The 13445-nt window shown below is 32.3% G+C and overlaps 1 protein-coding gene across 1 annotated transcript; it reads right to left on the minus strand.

Annotated features, from left to right (window-relative positions):
* Nucleotides 1–701: 701 nt before the first annotated feature.
* LPPBETA (Phosphatidic acid phosphatase (PAP2) family protein) lies at nt 702–1572 on the minus strand. Its single transcript, XM_086455474.1, has one exon. The coding sequence runs from the start codon at nt 1450–1452 to the stop codon at nt 781–783; it is 672 nt and encodes a 223-aa protein (XP_086311600.1). The 5' UTR covers nt 1453–1572; the 3' UTR covers nt 702–780.
* Nucleotides 1573–13445: the final 11873 nt, after the last annotated feature.

The following is a 13445-nucleotide window of genomic DNA, read 5'->3' on the forward strand; positions in this document are numbered from 1 at the left end:
TATCTCTCTAAGGCTTCTCTCCCAATTTTTTTCTTCGTATTACTCTCATTTCTCTCCTTTGTTGACACAATGATGATAGGTTGGTTGTACTCTCAACTTACAAGAAACAATGAGTCACCTCACCCGACTCCCTATTCAACAAACACTCTCACTTGCCTAAGATCTTATTGGACGCACAAGAAAAAAATCATATTAATCTTATTAATTTAATATCTATTATTATAAATTTAAATAGTGAAGATCTAGAGGCACAAAATTAAGTGAAGTAACTTACTTTTACGATCACTAATCATAGACATGGATTTTTACTTATCAAAATAGAAAAGAAGACACGGAGATCCGAAATGAGTCATCTAATATTTTGAAAGAACTCGGCTGATCAACTGGTTTTGGAATGTTTGATTTTTAATAATTTAAAAGTTTGTGATCTATATCAAATAAGATTTTGTGATTGACCATCTATTATTATTATCTTATTTTATTTTTTGATAAATAATTGAACATCTATTCATCCACCTTATAATTAAGAAAAAATTACATAACTTTTAAACTGGTTTTAAAGGGTTTGACTCGTCTGAGAAGAGAATTCGGTCTGGGTTGGAAACCCATGATTGTCAGATTGTTCACTAATTCGGAACATTATAATTCATCCAAGTAAATTTAACTAAGCAAACAGATGCAAAATTAAAAAATATTCAAAATTTCAGTAAAAAAAATAATTATTATATTGCATATAAATTACAAAGAGAATCATCCATCGAAAAACAAAAGTAAGAGGAACTACTTGTTGCCCCCCAATTCAAAACCTAACAATTTAAAACAATTAAACACTAATTGAGCTTCAATAACACCCAACAAAGCACCAGAGATCACATCCAGGAAAAAATGCCGACCGAGCAAAACCCTGGACATCGAGGTCACCACGGACCACAAACACACAATCGAAACAAAAAAATTAACGATCTTACCATCAGAACCGATCCATCGATCTCCAGAATACCCTAATTGGATCAAAGCCGCATCGATCGATGCGGACGACAGATACAAGAAAGAGGCGATGAAGCAAACCCTAGAAGAGTGGCCACTAGGGAAAGACCAGTGATCCACTGCAACAGTAAGATGCATTCCCTTGTTGTAGACGGGTCGTGGCCGTCGGATTAAAAACTTGATGAGGCCCACAAGAAGGAGATCCAAAAGAGATCCGACGAAGAGACCAATGAGGAGAGATCGGAGATAATCGGATTTTGAGGAGAGAGGGGAGAAGAAGAGGGCGACGGGAATCGGAAACCAGAAACGGCCGTCGCCGGAGATTTCTAGGGTTTTTAGGATGGAGTGAGGGAAAGGTTTGCAGATCGTGTGAATGTGGAGAGACCACGTGGTATCTATGTTGATCAGACGGTTGAGGAGAGAGTTGGGTTTTGTTACAGTGGTGGTGAGAGATTTCTCTTCCATGGTTTTGGGACTTTGGATTTCGGCACAAGCTGAAGCGGAAGCGGCGTAGATCCAAGTTGTTATTATAGTTGGAGTGTTTTAGAGTTTTTGAGATACCCCCATTGCGTTTCGGAAACATAAGTGATTATTTCCATTTTTGTAAAGTTTCCACAAGCATTCATACTTAGATTATATGACATATTTGTCTATAGTTTAAGTCATGTACTAGGATGACTATAGGGAGATGTTGTCAAAATTTTACGAAAAATTGAAATAAAAACTTTATTATTAATTGTAATAAAGATTTTGTATTCTTAAAAGAGATAGGACCACCCCATCCGTTACAGAGGAGAATGTGATGATAGGAAGTATTATGCATACATTTTAATAGAATGTGTAAAAGTAATCTTGGTTGGTGATGTCGGTGTGAAGTAGATATGTCGTCGATAAATAAAAATTGGATGCAATTTCCTAGACATGTCGCTGAATTTCAAGTCGAGGTCATTGAATTGGTAGATTGTGTATTTTCTCGGTCAAGGTTTGGTAACAAAATCTAGTGTTTATGCATCAAATATATTAATGTGATCATAAAGAATCAAGAAAGCGTGCGTGGTGACCTTTTATTATAAGGGATAAAGAAGAAATATACTCATTTGGATCAAACATGAAGAAGTATCCAAAGTTGAATATAGTAATGATGATGGGTTTGATAATGTAGATGATATGCTAGGAATATTACAAGATGCTATTAGAATGCTAGACTATAATCATGTAGTGGTTTATGAATTGAATGAGTATGACCTTGAATAACTAAATCAAGAAGCAAATATGTTTTACGAAATATATTGAAGGATGTAGAGAATGAATTATACTCAGGCTGTATTAAATTTTGGAAATTATTTTTCATTGTTAAGTTGTTACACCTAAATTGTCTTAATGATGGAACACCAAATCATTTGACGTGTTGTTTGAATTGTTAAAATATGCACTACCTATTAGTGAACAATTTCCCAATAATCACTACTAATTGGAAAAAAAAAACTTTCAAGATTTTTGTCTACATTACACAAAGATAGATGCATGCCGGGATGACTGCATGTTCTATTAAAATGTACATGATAATGCAAATAAGTGTCTTGTATGTAGTGAGTCTAGGTTGAAATTGTTTGGATGCCAATCAATTAAGGAACCTTCTAGTTCGTCAGCAAAAGACAAGAAAATAGGTGTAAAGATTTTTGCATTATTTTTTGTTAAAATCGAGGTTTAAAAGGTCATTTATGTCTACAAAAATAGTCAAGAACACAAAATGACATGATGATTGTCATATAAAAGACAGGTTGTTAATGCATCCAATAGACTCTATGGCATGAGAAAAGAGGTATTTGATGTTTGGTTCTGAACCTCATAATGTGAAACTTAGATTGACATGCGATGTATTCACTCTTTTCAATTACATGAGTATTACTCATAACATATGTCTAATTGTTCTAGTTCGATATAATTTGCCTCCACGGATGTGTATATGCAGACCTTTTGAAGTTGTCGTTACTAATTCCTATTTTAAAGATCATAGGAATGAAATCGATATGTAACTTTAGTCATTGATAGAAAAATTGAATGAATTATAAATATATGGAGTTGAAACATATTATGTCTCGAGAAAATAAAATTTTAGAGTGCATGTAGTTGTTTTGTGGACTATCAATACATTTCCTGCATATAAGAACTTATCAAGATGGGGCTTTAAAGGAAAATTTATCTATCCATCTTATCACAAAGACATTTGTTCAGTATGATTGCACAAAGAAAATAAATAGTGTTACTTGAGACATCATTGATTCCTACCTTTTGATCATAAACTTTGACTGTATAAAAGTTTATTTAACGACAAAAAAGAGTTAAGATTTACATCGAAATTGTTGACCGAATAGGACATGTTTTTTCAATTATGAGAATATGAGTAAATCATTTTTAGTAAGACAAGATAGGACTAGGAGGAAGAAAAAAAAAGGGTGATTGCAAGTTACCTAAGAATTGAAAAAAATTATTTTTTTTTTATTTTACTGTATTGGAAAATGTGTATATTGCATTATAGTTTGGATATGACGATTGAAAAGAATTTGTGTGATAATGTGATCGAGACACTGTTAAACATTAAAGGTCAACAAAAAAAATTCAAAGACTCGTTTTGATATGCAATTATTGTGTATAAGGAAAGAATTGTACCCCATACCAATTGGAAGAAAATTGTTATTAGCATCTACATATTACACAATATCTTCATCCACGAAAAAGAAATTTTGTGAATGCAAAAGAGATTCAGGTTCCATGTGGTTATTCATTGAATTTCTCAAAATGTCAGGTCATAATACAAGAACTCGAGCCTTAAGTGTCACAATTGTCATGTTCTTGTGCAACGAGTTATTTCATTTGCAGTACGTACACTCTTACTTAAGATTGTATGTTTAGTTTTGATTGAGTTGTCCACATTCTTAAAAAGGTATTTAAGATAGGGGATCTAGAGAGACTTTGTGGACACGGGACTTTCAATGTTTTGAAAACATCCCTCCACTTTGGGGTGTTTTGGAGTCGCCACCATTCAAATTCGAAAATGGGTATGAATGGTCACCCGAAGTCGTATCTTTTGAAAAACACGTCGTTTTGACATTTTTTAATGACTATCGTTGGATAATGCATGTTTGGTCCAACCTTGATTCAAAGGTAAGGGGGTCTATTTATGGAGTAGGGAAGGTGTTAGGCACCCTACTCCATCCACGTAATGTGGTAACCTCGGATTCGATTTTTTGAAATAAAAAAAAAAAGTAAAACTGAAAGAAAATCGATGTGTGCCCTCAAGTGTGAGGGGTTTCGATGTTGGTTCAAATCATTGAGGGCACCCTTATGAAGAAGGGGCCCTTTGGTGATTTAGACCATAGTGGGGTATGTGCAAATGTGTAGAGAAAGGGAGAGTAGAGGAGGGAAGTTGAGGGGGTGTTCTTGGTCCAAACCCACCTTGTTCCTTCCTTGACTTCCTTTGACTTCCTTTGATTTCTTTTTCCTTGCTTGACTTGTTTGAGAGAAGGTTGAGAGTTGAGAGTTGAGAGTTGGGTGTTGAGAGTAGAGTAAGAGTAGAGAATTGAGGTGAGTTGTGATTTTTTAGAGTTTTTTGTCAAATTTTCATTAGTTATTGTAAAGGGAGAATGGAGGGGTTTTTATAGAAGTTGGAGGGTTATTTTAGGGGTATAATGGGGTGAAGGATTGAGAAGTGATAGAATGGTATGGGGTTTAAGAGAAGGGTGGGTGTAATTTGATGGAGGTTGGAGGGTATTTAGGGAAGGGGGGTTAAATGGGTTGTTTACAACCCAAATGGGTTGGATCTTTCAACCCATTTGGGTTGAGTGTTAGATGGAGGAGAATTGATGATAGTGGTTGAGAGGATGAGATTTTTAAAGGGGGTAATTATTGGTGGTATTGATTAAGTGGTGTTTGGTTAAGAGATGGAGGATTTAATGGGGTGGTTGATGATATTTTGAGAAGGTGAGTGAGATGATGACATGTGTCAAAGTTGGTGGAAATGAAAGGTTGAGATGAATTGATATGAAAGGATGGGTGTTTGATTTGAGAGGATGGGTATAGGTGTAGATTGTAGAGATAGGTTTTGTAGGGAATGATGGGAGTAGATTAGGGGAGGGTGATAGGTTATAAGTGTTTGATTTGAGAGAATGGATAGGATAGGTTAGGGTAGGGTTATGGGTTGAATTAATTTTTGGAAGGAAGTAATGGAGTTGGTTGGTTGATTGGATGAGGGAGGTGAGATGGGGTGATGACATGTGTCACACCTTGATGATTGTGGTGATTGGTTGTGATGTTGGATTGGGTTGAGTTGGATTTGGGTAATGAATTGGGCTTTGGATAATGAATTGGACTTTGGATTTTGGGCTTTGGTAATGGATTGAGTTGAGTTGGGTTTAGAAGGATGGGAAGGGATTTGGTCTATGGGCCACGTAAGAGGCCTTGGGCCGTTTATTGAAAATAAGATGACAAAATACGTTGTATTTTTGTAGGTTTGGGCCTCGGAGCCCATTCCAATTTTTGCGATTTTTGGGGCATTTTGCGTCGAGGGCCCGATCAAATTTGGGTGTCTACAGACTTGATCTTAGATTATTCTAACACTTTGCAAAATGAAGATGATATTTTTGCAACTTTTCTTTGATATTATGGTGCACTTACTCATTCATCTAAATATATAATAAGGAAAATGTGACAAATCCGTCAATATGAGTGGATGTATCCACTATAGAGGTACTTACAAAGGCTAAGTCATATGTGCATAACAAAAATCATCCAAAGGGTTCAATCGCAAAAGGCTATCTCATAAATACGTTGGGACACCAATCGACGCTCAAGTTAGAATCAAAGTTGCAAAGAATAATAAATAAAAATCTTCCTAACTTCCAAAAGTCCACATTCTCCAAAAGTCATCCAAATCCCCTTCCTTCGATATCTTCTCTCTTATTTATAGGTTCTCTTCTTTCCTTAATCGTCTCATTCTAATACATTATCCCCTTTTCCTTTTTCGTGAGGATTTAGATTTTATCTCATTTTAAATCTTTCAAGTGGATAAAAGAAACTATCCTATAAAACATGAAACTATTTCTTTAAGTAAATTGTAATTGATGCGATCAATCACTCTTAGAATTTTGGAATACTTTATACCAAATAAAACTCAAACATAACATGACAACTCGTCTTGTTCAGTGCTTAGGTCTACCCTTCACTACTTAAGGACAAGTAAACACTCCGCTCACTCAATCAAACTGTGTTGAATGGAGTTACTGAGCTTCACAAGTCTAGGTAGTATTAAATCAACTTGATCATTGAGCCACTATCGGATCTAGACACGTGTATGGTCTAGATTTAACTCTAAATTTACCTTATATAATAAACATCATGAAACATACAATAAAATAAATTTTTGACCTCTAAAAAAATATTCATGTCTCTCTAGGATAAATCTCAATAATCGGATATTGTGTTTTAATGATTAGGATTACGAGTTTTTACAAGTCATTCTATAAATCCATAGATCCCAATGCAAATCTAAATTTGGGAAAGTCCAAGCGCATATGATAAGACTTAAGATCACACCCCTTTTAAGATAAAAGCCAAAAGTTTGGGCTAAAGTAATTCATATATTCATATAAGAAATAAAAACCTAAGTAATCTCATTCATTTGTGTGGGAGTGTGAGCCTTGAGTCTTATGTATACGTTGATAATAAAAAGGAAACATCATTTTCCGTCCTACATATATATATATATATATATATGATTGGATCATATTCATATAATTTTATATTTATAAGCCACATAAAGCATAATATATTTAAATATATAAAATCATAAAATATTTTTATTTTTATTAATTTTATATAAAATTATATTAAATGACTTGAGTTCAAGCCCCTAAGTTGGCCACCTACAAGGATTTATCCATGTTTACCTGGTATGTGTGGTTTTTCGGGAATTGCATATACCAAGGGATTTGAGCGAGATATGGTTCTCTAAGAGGCCTCACCCCTGCTATTTGGGCCAACAGGTCTGGAATCCCTATCATAGAAAAAGAAGATAAAAATGACAATCAATCATCAATTAAGTTGTTTTCCGATGTGTTGGTTATGGGTTTGAAAAGTGGATTTTGGGATGAAATCACTATAAATTTATATAACTCATGTGCATAAATTAAATGCATCAAATTTTATTGCGTGGGCTTTTGATTAGATAGGATTTGTAATATAATTAGCATATCTCACCTTATGAATTGATGACAACTGAATTCTGAATTTCACCAACTTTATTCATTGGCTACAATCTTTTTCCATCACGATTCATCTTTATTAATTCTGAAATTCACCAACTTCAAAATCATCTACCTCAATTTTTATTTACGTATATCCAAATTGAAAAAATAATAAATAATAAAAATATCTTATTTCAAAATAGGGAACACAAGTATGATATTTGCCCAACCACCCAATCTAATTTTTAAAACACCTCCAATATTAGTGGTGGCTAATGGCAAACAAGGAGCAACATGCTCATAATCTTGACTATTTAAGCTTGGAAAATGCTTAATTGACTTCCTTCGATACTGCACTGACCACTGTGCTGACATGGAAATGTGTAGATTTGTTTCCTTGTATTTTGAGAAAACAAATCTATGATTCTCTCAATGGTGCCATGTTAGTGCAGTATTGAATACAATGTCGAAGGAAGTCAATTCAGAACAACTCTTCAAGCTAAATTGTTAATTTTGAGTGTCTAATTTGCTATTATTACTAGTTAATAAGTGGTGCGCATGTTAAAAAAAAAAAAAAAAGATTTACATTTAGAAAAAAATAGGATTTATGTAAGATTGATTTTTTTTTTTTAAAAGATTAATTTCTAAATAATTATTTTATAAATTTTAAGTAGATAATCTAATTTTATAAAATAGTTTATAATTTAAATTTATTGCAAGGGCATCTTCTAATTGAATATATTTCTAAGACTAATTTTGAATTTTGCATTAAAGATTAAAAGGCTATGTATCTCATTATAACACTAAAAATTACAAGATTCTTATTTAATTTCAACGAAAAAAAATTATTGTAGATATGGAGTTGCCATTTGTAATTTTACTCATTTTTATCGTAAAGATCCTAACAATTAGTAACGTATATTTTGGAAGAAATTTTTTTAGTCAACAATCATCATCTCTCAATATCAAACATTTTTTATTTATTAGTATGCATGTTTTTAATGAGTTCTGTAACTCAATGCAAGTGAGATTTGAATGTTGACCCAGGTCTCTAGTATCATCACCTAGAAACTTTACTAAGTAAGCAAGTTGTCACCTACAAACCATATCAAACATTGAATTTCACTATGACTTCATTGGATTTCTTTGTTTGAGAACGACAAAATCCAATCCTGATTTTAATCAGAACATAACTTTTTATAAAATATCTATTTGACTTTTATTATATGTAAAATTTTGGATATTTTGTAAAGATCCATCTAGTGGAATGTGGAAAATACATCATTTTAAAAGTAATAGTGTTGCTTTATATATTTAAAATCAACGAATTCATTACATTTTTCTCATCTAAACCATTCAATCTCATTACCTAATTCTTAAGACTTACCAAAAGTTTGTTAAGCAAATCATATAAATAAATGATCAAGATTGATATGTGGTTATAGCTAGGGGTGCAACTTGGTTTGGTTTGAGGTCAAATTGGAACTGAACCAACAGAGGTCAGTTCAACTAAATAAGAACCAGAACCGAACCAAATTTGATTAGAACCAAATCAATCTAAGCCGAACTAAAGTTGATTTGGTTCAATTCTATGTGTTGCCAATATTCTATAAATTGTAAGTAACATTTTTTTAATAAAAAAATAAACATAAAATTTTAAACAATAAATCACTAATTTATCCGTAAAAAGTCATTAGTTTATCCATAAAAGATCATTAATCTATGTCCTAACTCCTAAAATAATTCATAATAATTATTATAAACATATATTTATTTATTTAATGTATAAGGGTTCAATTTGGTTCGGTTCTATACAAGCTTGATCTAAGAATCAAACCAAATTGATCGATTCTCCATTTTCGTAAGCCGGAACTGAATCACAACTTGTTCCAAACCACCCTAAAGCTATCAGTTTGGTTCGATTCTTGATTTGAACTTGACTAAGTTACACCCCTAGTTACAACATCTGACATTTATATTAATGAATTACATGCCTCTGCAAATAGTGTTAACAAGATCTAACTCATATATATAATTACTATTATCCAAATTTTATCATTTCTTTTATTCAATTAAAATCCCTCCAACACTAAAATAGTCTTCTTGGTCACTATTAGGGTAGGTGGCATCATGATTGTCTCTGGGAAGATGAAGATACTATTGTTGCACCCTACCCTTGATTTCAGACAATTATATATGTTCGAGCTGTAAATGATAATAAAATAAAGAATAAAAGAAAAATATTGGCAAGTAAGAGTAGAACCACAGAGACAACATTAATCCAAAGTATTTTTACTTCCAACCCAATTCAAGTTTATGAAAATGATTAAAAACAGTTTAGCTAAAATAAATTATTAAAATAAAGACTCAAAAAAATACAATAGAGAGGTGTATATCAATTGGATCTATCTTCACTAGCTTTATCAATAAATTATAGTTCTCTATTTATCTTAATCCACTAAACAAAGTTAATATTTGTGAATCAGAAGATTGGACAGTTACAATATAAACAAGATTAAAAGTATGCAATAAACTAGGCCAAGACTATTAGATAAACATTAATTGTTCTTTGTTAAGCATGGTTCTTCTTGAATTTATCAAAGAAAGATATCATCAAAACTTTAAGAAACATTCAATGGTTAACCTAATAATAAATACCTAATACTATCAGAATAAAACTATGAAGTCATTACAAGAACAATAAAACACTAATAAATCTTGCTCCGACTTTCTCAATTGATCTAGTGGAGATTTAGCCAACAATCATCGCAAGAACAATTAAGTGCAAATAAAATAAAGAAAACATGCAAAGAAAAAATAGATATGAGAGAAAGAAAATATCTTTATTGCTTATTGACTTGAAATCGACAAAGCCTCCTTACAACTTTCGTAAAACTAAGAAACATAAAATAAAAATCTAAAACTAAAATTATAGAAAAATATAAGTTGATCTCCAAGGAGATGAGAGATCCTTCAGGGGGAGAGTGGAAATTTTCTACCCTTTAGTTTGGTTTCCTATTTATACAGAGACCAGATTAAGGTTTCTTTGGTAATTAGGATTTCAAAAACATTTCGCGATTACAAAAATACCAAATCCTACTTCAATACGAATGTCTTTCAACTGTCAAGTTTCAATACGAATTTTAAAGCTTGACTTTCTTCGTTGACCACACCGTCGTCGTTGACCATAACGCCGTGGTAAAGTTTTGGTCAATTGACTTAAATTTTGGTCTACGATCTTATTTTGGATCTTGGATTGTTGTGGTAATTTCGAATTTTCCTAATTCACCTTAAAACTTTGCGAATAATTCTTCTTACACGTAAATAACAATAATTAGTTTAGAAATACATAATTAAATTAAAAATAAGAATTATTATGGACTAGCCATGCATTATGTCTAATGGAGAGATTTAATGTTCAATTTATTGATGAAGTCTTTGTAATTAGGGCTCTAAAAACGACTTTCTAGACCCTGATCAATATATACCTAGGAAATATGGATACAAGATTCATAAAAATTAGAGTAATCATGCTCACAAATATTGGAGTCAATATTTGAGAGTAATGTTCATCCAAAGATTAAAAAGGATAAAAATAAAAACCCTTAAATAAATGCATCTTTAACTTCTTACCATAAAACACTTGATATCTTTCAAAATCCCATTATTTTCGACGTTTAGGATTACCTTTTTTACCCTGATCTACAACCTCGAGATTCTACTCTCCTTTGACCTTCAAACCTCAAGAACAACATATATTTTTGACGAAGATGATGGAATAGTTTGAAGACAATGGGTATAATCAAGGTTTTTGGTATCAACATATTAAAGATTAACACATATGATTATCAAGGTGAAAATAATCTTTGTAATACAAATAATGATAACTAAAAATTCATAATCAACTATTATTATAAAAGTTAGTAATGGTACAATAATATGAGTATCTTGATAGCATCTTTAATACAAAATTATCGAATTGAGAACCAAGATGAGCAGTTTTTAATTGTCTTTTACATGAAATGTGATCCGAAGGACCCCCAAGACCTCGCACATTATGGATAAAGAGATAGAGTTCATAAACAAGCAAACACACAAGTGTATATATAAAAACAAAAATAAGAGATCTGATTTGAGAAGACAAATGGGGGTTTGGTTGAGCCCTAACCTAACCCTAAAGAGGCATGTTGTACTTAAATTAACTAATCCTATATCGCTATTGGGCTTAAGTTGACTAAGCCTAACCCAATCTTAACAAACTCAGAGTGGAATAGGGCTGAAATATAATTAAGTAATGAGCCGTACTGGGGTGACATAAAGGGGGGCACAATGACGTGGTGGCGCGCACATAACTGTAAATGTTTTTCCGCGAGATACAAGTAAAAAGCATCTAAGGTTATGTGCGTGCTACCTAGGCCTGTCAATGGATAGTCGAAATCCAAATCCGAATTCGAATTCGAAAAATCGGATATTATCCGAAATTTTCGGATATCGAATTCGAATTCGGATGTACTTTTAATATTCGAATAGATTTCGGATACGAATTCGGATAACGCTACATCCGATTCGTTAATATCCGATTCGAATGTTTTTCTTTTTATTTATATATATACATTAATTACGATAAGACATATCTATTTTTATTATTTACATATAAAAAGATAATTTCTATTTTTTTATAATAAAGATTAGACAACTGTCTCTCTGTCTCTCACTTTTAAATAAAGACAAGACAATGCATCTGTACTCTCTTTAATAAAAAAGACAAACAATATAATTCATTTGCATTCTCTCTCTTTTCAATAAATGCACTCTCTCTCTCTTCAATTAAGACCAACAAGACAACTCATTTGCACTCAGACCTCTCTCTCTCTCTCTCTCTGTGTAAGACGAGACAGACTTATCTCTCTTCTCATTTGCACTCAGACCTCTCTCTCTCTCTCTCTCTGTAAGACGAGACAGACTTATCTCTCTTCTTACTCTATCTCTTCTTTATTAAACTCTCTCTCAAAGTTAGAAATTCTAACTTAGAACTTGGAAGACGAGACATATCTCTCTTCCTACCATCTCTCTTCTTTATTACTCTCTCTCTTTCAAAGTTAGAAGTTCTAACTTAGAACTTAGAGAAGCTCTTCGAAGTCGAAAACCCTCGCCTCATTGTTCTTCTTCAACGATCTCAAGCAGCGGCTCAACTCTTCCTCTTCATCGCGGCATCGCCTCACGACCTCAATCCCCAGCTGTCATGATCTCAACCCCTTTACACAAAGGATTAGTCTTTTATAAATAAGATTTGGTGTGCAAACAAATGGAGGTGAAAGTAAAAAAGGAGATCGAAAGAGAGGGTTTAAGCCCAGGTTTTTAGTAACACTTTTATTTAAATTTATATCAAGGTTTAATCAGAAAGGTAAATAAGCCCATTGTTTTCCTAATTTTAGATTTTTAGTAAAATTATTTATATATATATTTTTTGATTTAATTGAAGCTAGGTTCTTTTAATAGCATAGTAATCTTGACGAAAATTGGGGTTTTGAAAGGTTTGAATGGTGATTTTGATTTATTGTTTGAGTATATCTAAACTTTGCTCTGCAAGTGTTTGTGAAAATATTTCAAAGAGAAAAATAAATGAAAAGATTAAAAATCTCCCAAAATTTATGACGGATTTTTGAAAACCTTATATGTGGTTCTTCCAGTACTCTCTCTTGAGTTTACTTTCTGTTGATAATTTTCGGATAGTAAATAATTTTCGAATAAGTTTCGGATAATTTTTTAATAGTAAAAAAAGTTAATTTTCGAATAAGTTTCGGATAATTTTTTAATAGTAAAAAAGTTTCGGATAGTTTTCAAGTTTCGAGTTTCGAATAATTTTCGAATCGGATAATATCGGATATCCGATAAGTTATTCGGATACGAATTCGAATATTAGTTAGTGATATCCGATCGGATTCGGATATCATTAAAAAAAATCGAATTCGGATTCGGATATACCACTATCCGATCGGATACCTATCCGTTGACAGCCCTAGTGCTACCACGTCATTTGTGTCAACCTGTGTCCCCGTTTGTGTCATTCCAACATTAGTGTTAAGTAATATTTGAGACTTATGCAATGTATTAAATAGAATTTTAGATATTTTCACTTTCAAATGAATGCACTATAATAGAAGTTTCTGTTCATGCAAATTTGTATAAAAGTGTGATTTAGCCCAATTTAATAGT

This window comes from Akebia trifoliata, chromosome 10, assembly GCF_017979445.1.
Source record: "Akebia trifoliata isolate Shusen 1 chromosome 10, ASM1797944v1, whole genome shotgun sequence".
NCBI lineage: Eukaryota > Viridiplantae > Streptophyta > Magnoliopsida > Ranunculales > Lardizabalaceae > Akebia > Akebia trifoliata.

Coding starts and splice junctions, on each gene's coding strand:
- LPPBETA (XM_086455474.1), bottom strand. CDS start 1,452: ATGGAAGAGAAATCTCTCACCACCACTGTAACAAAACCCAACTCTCTC.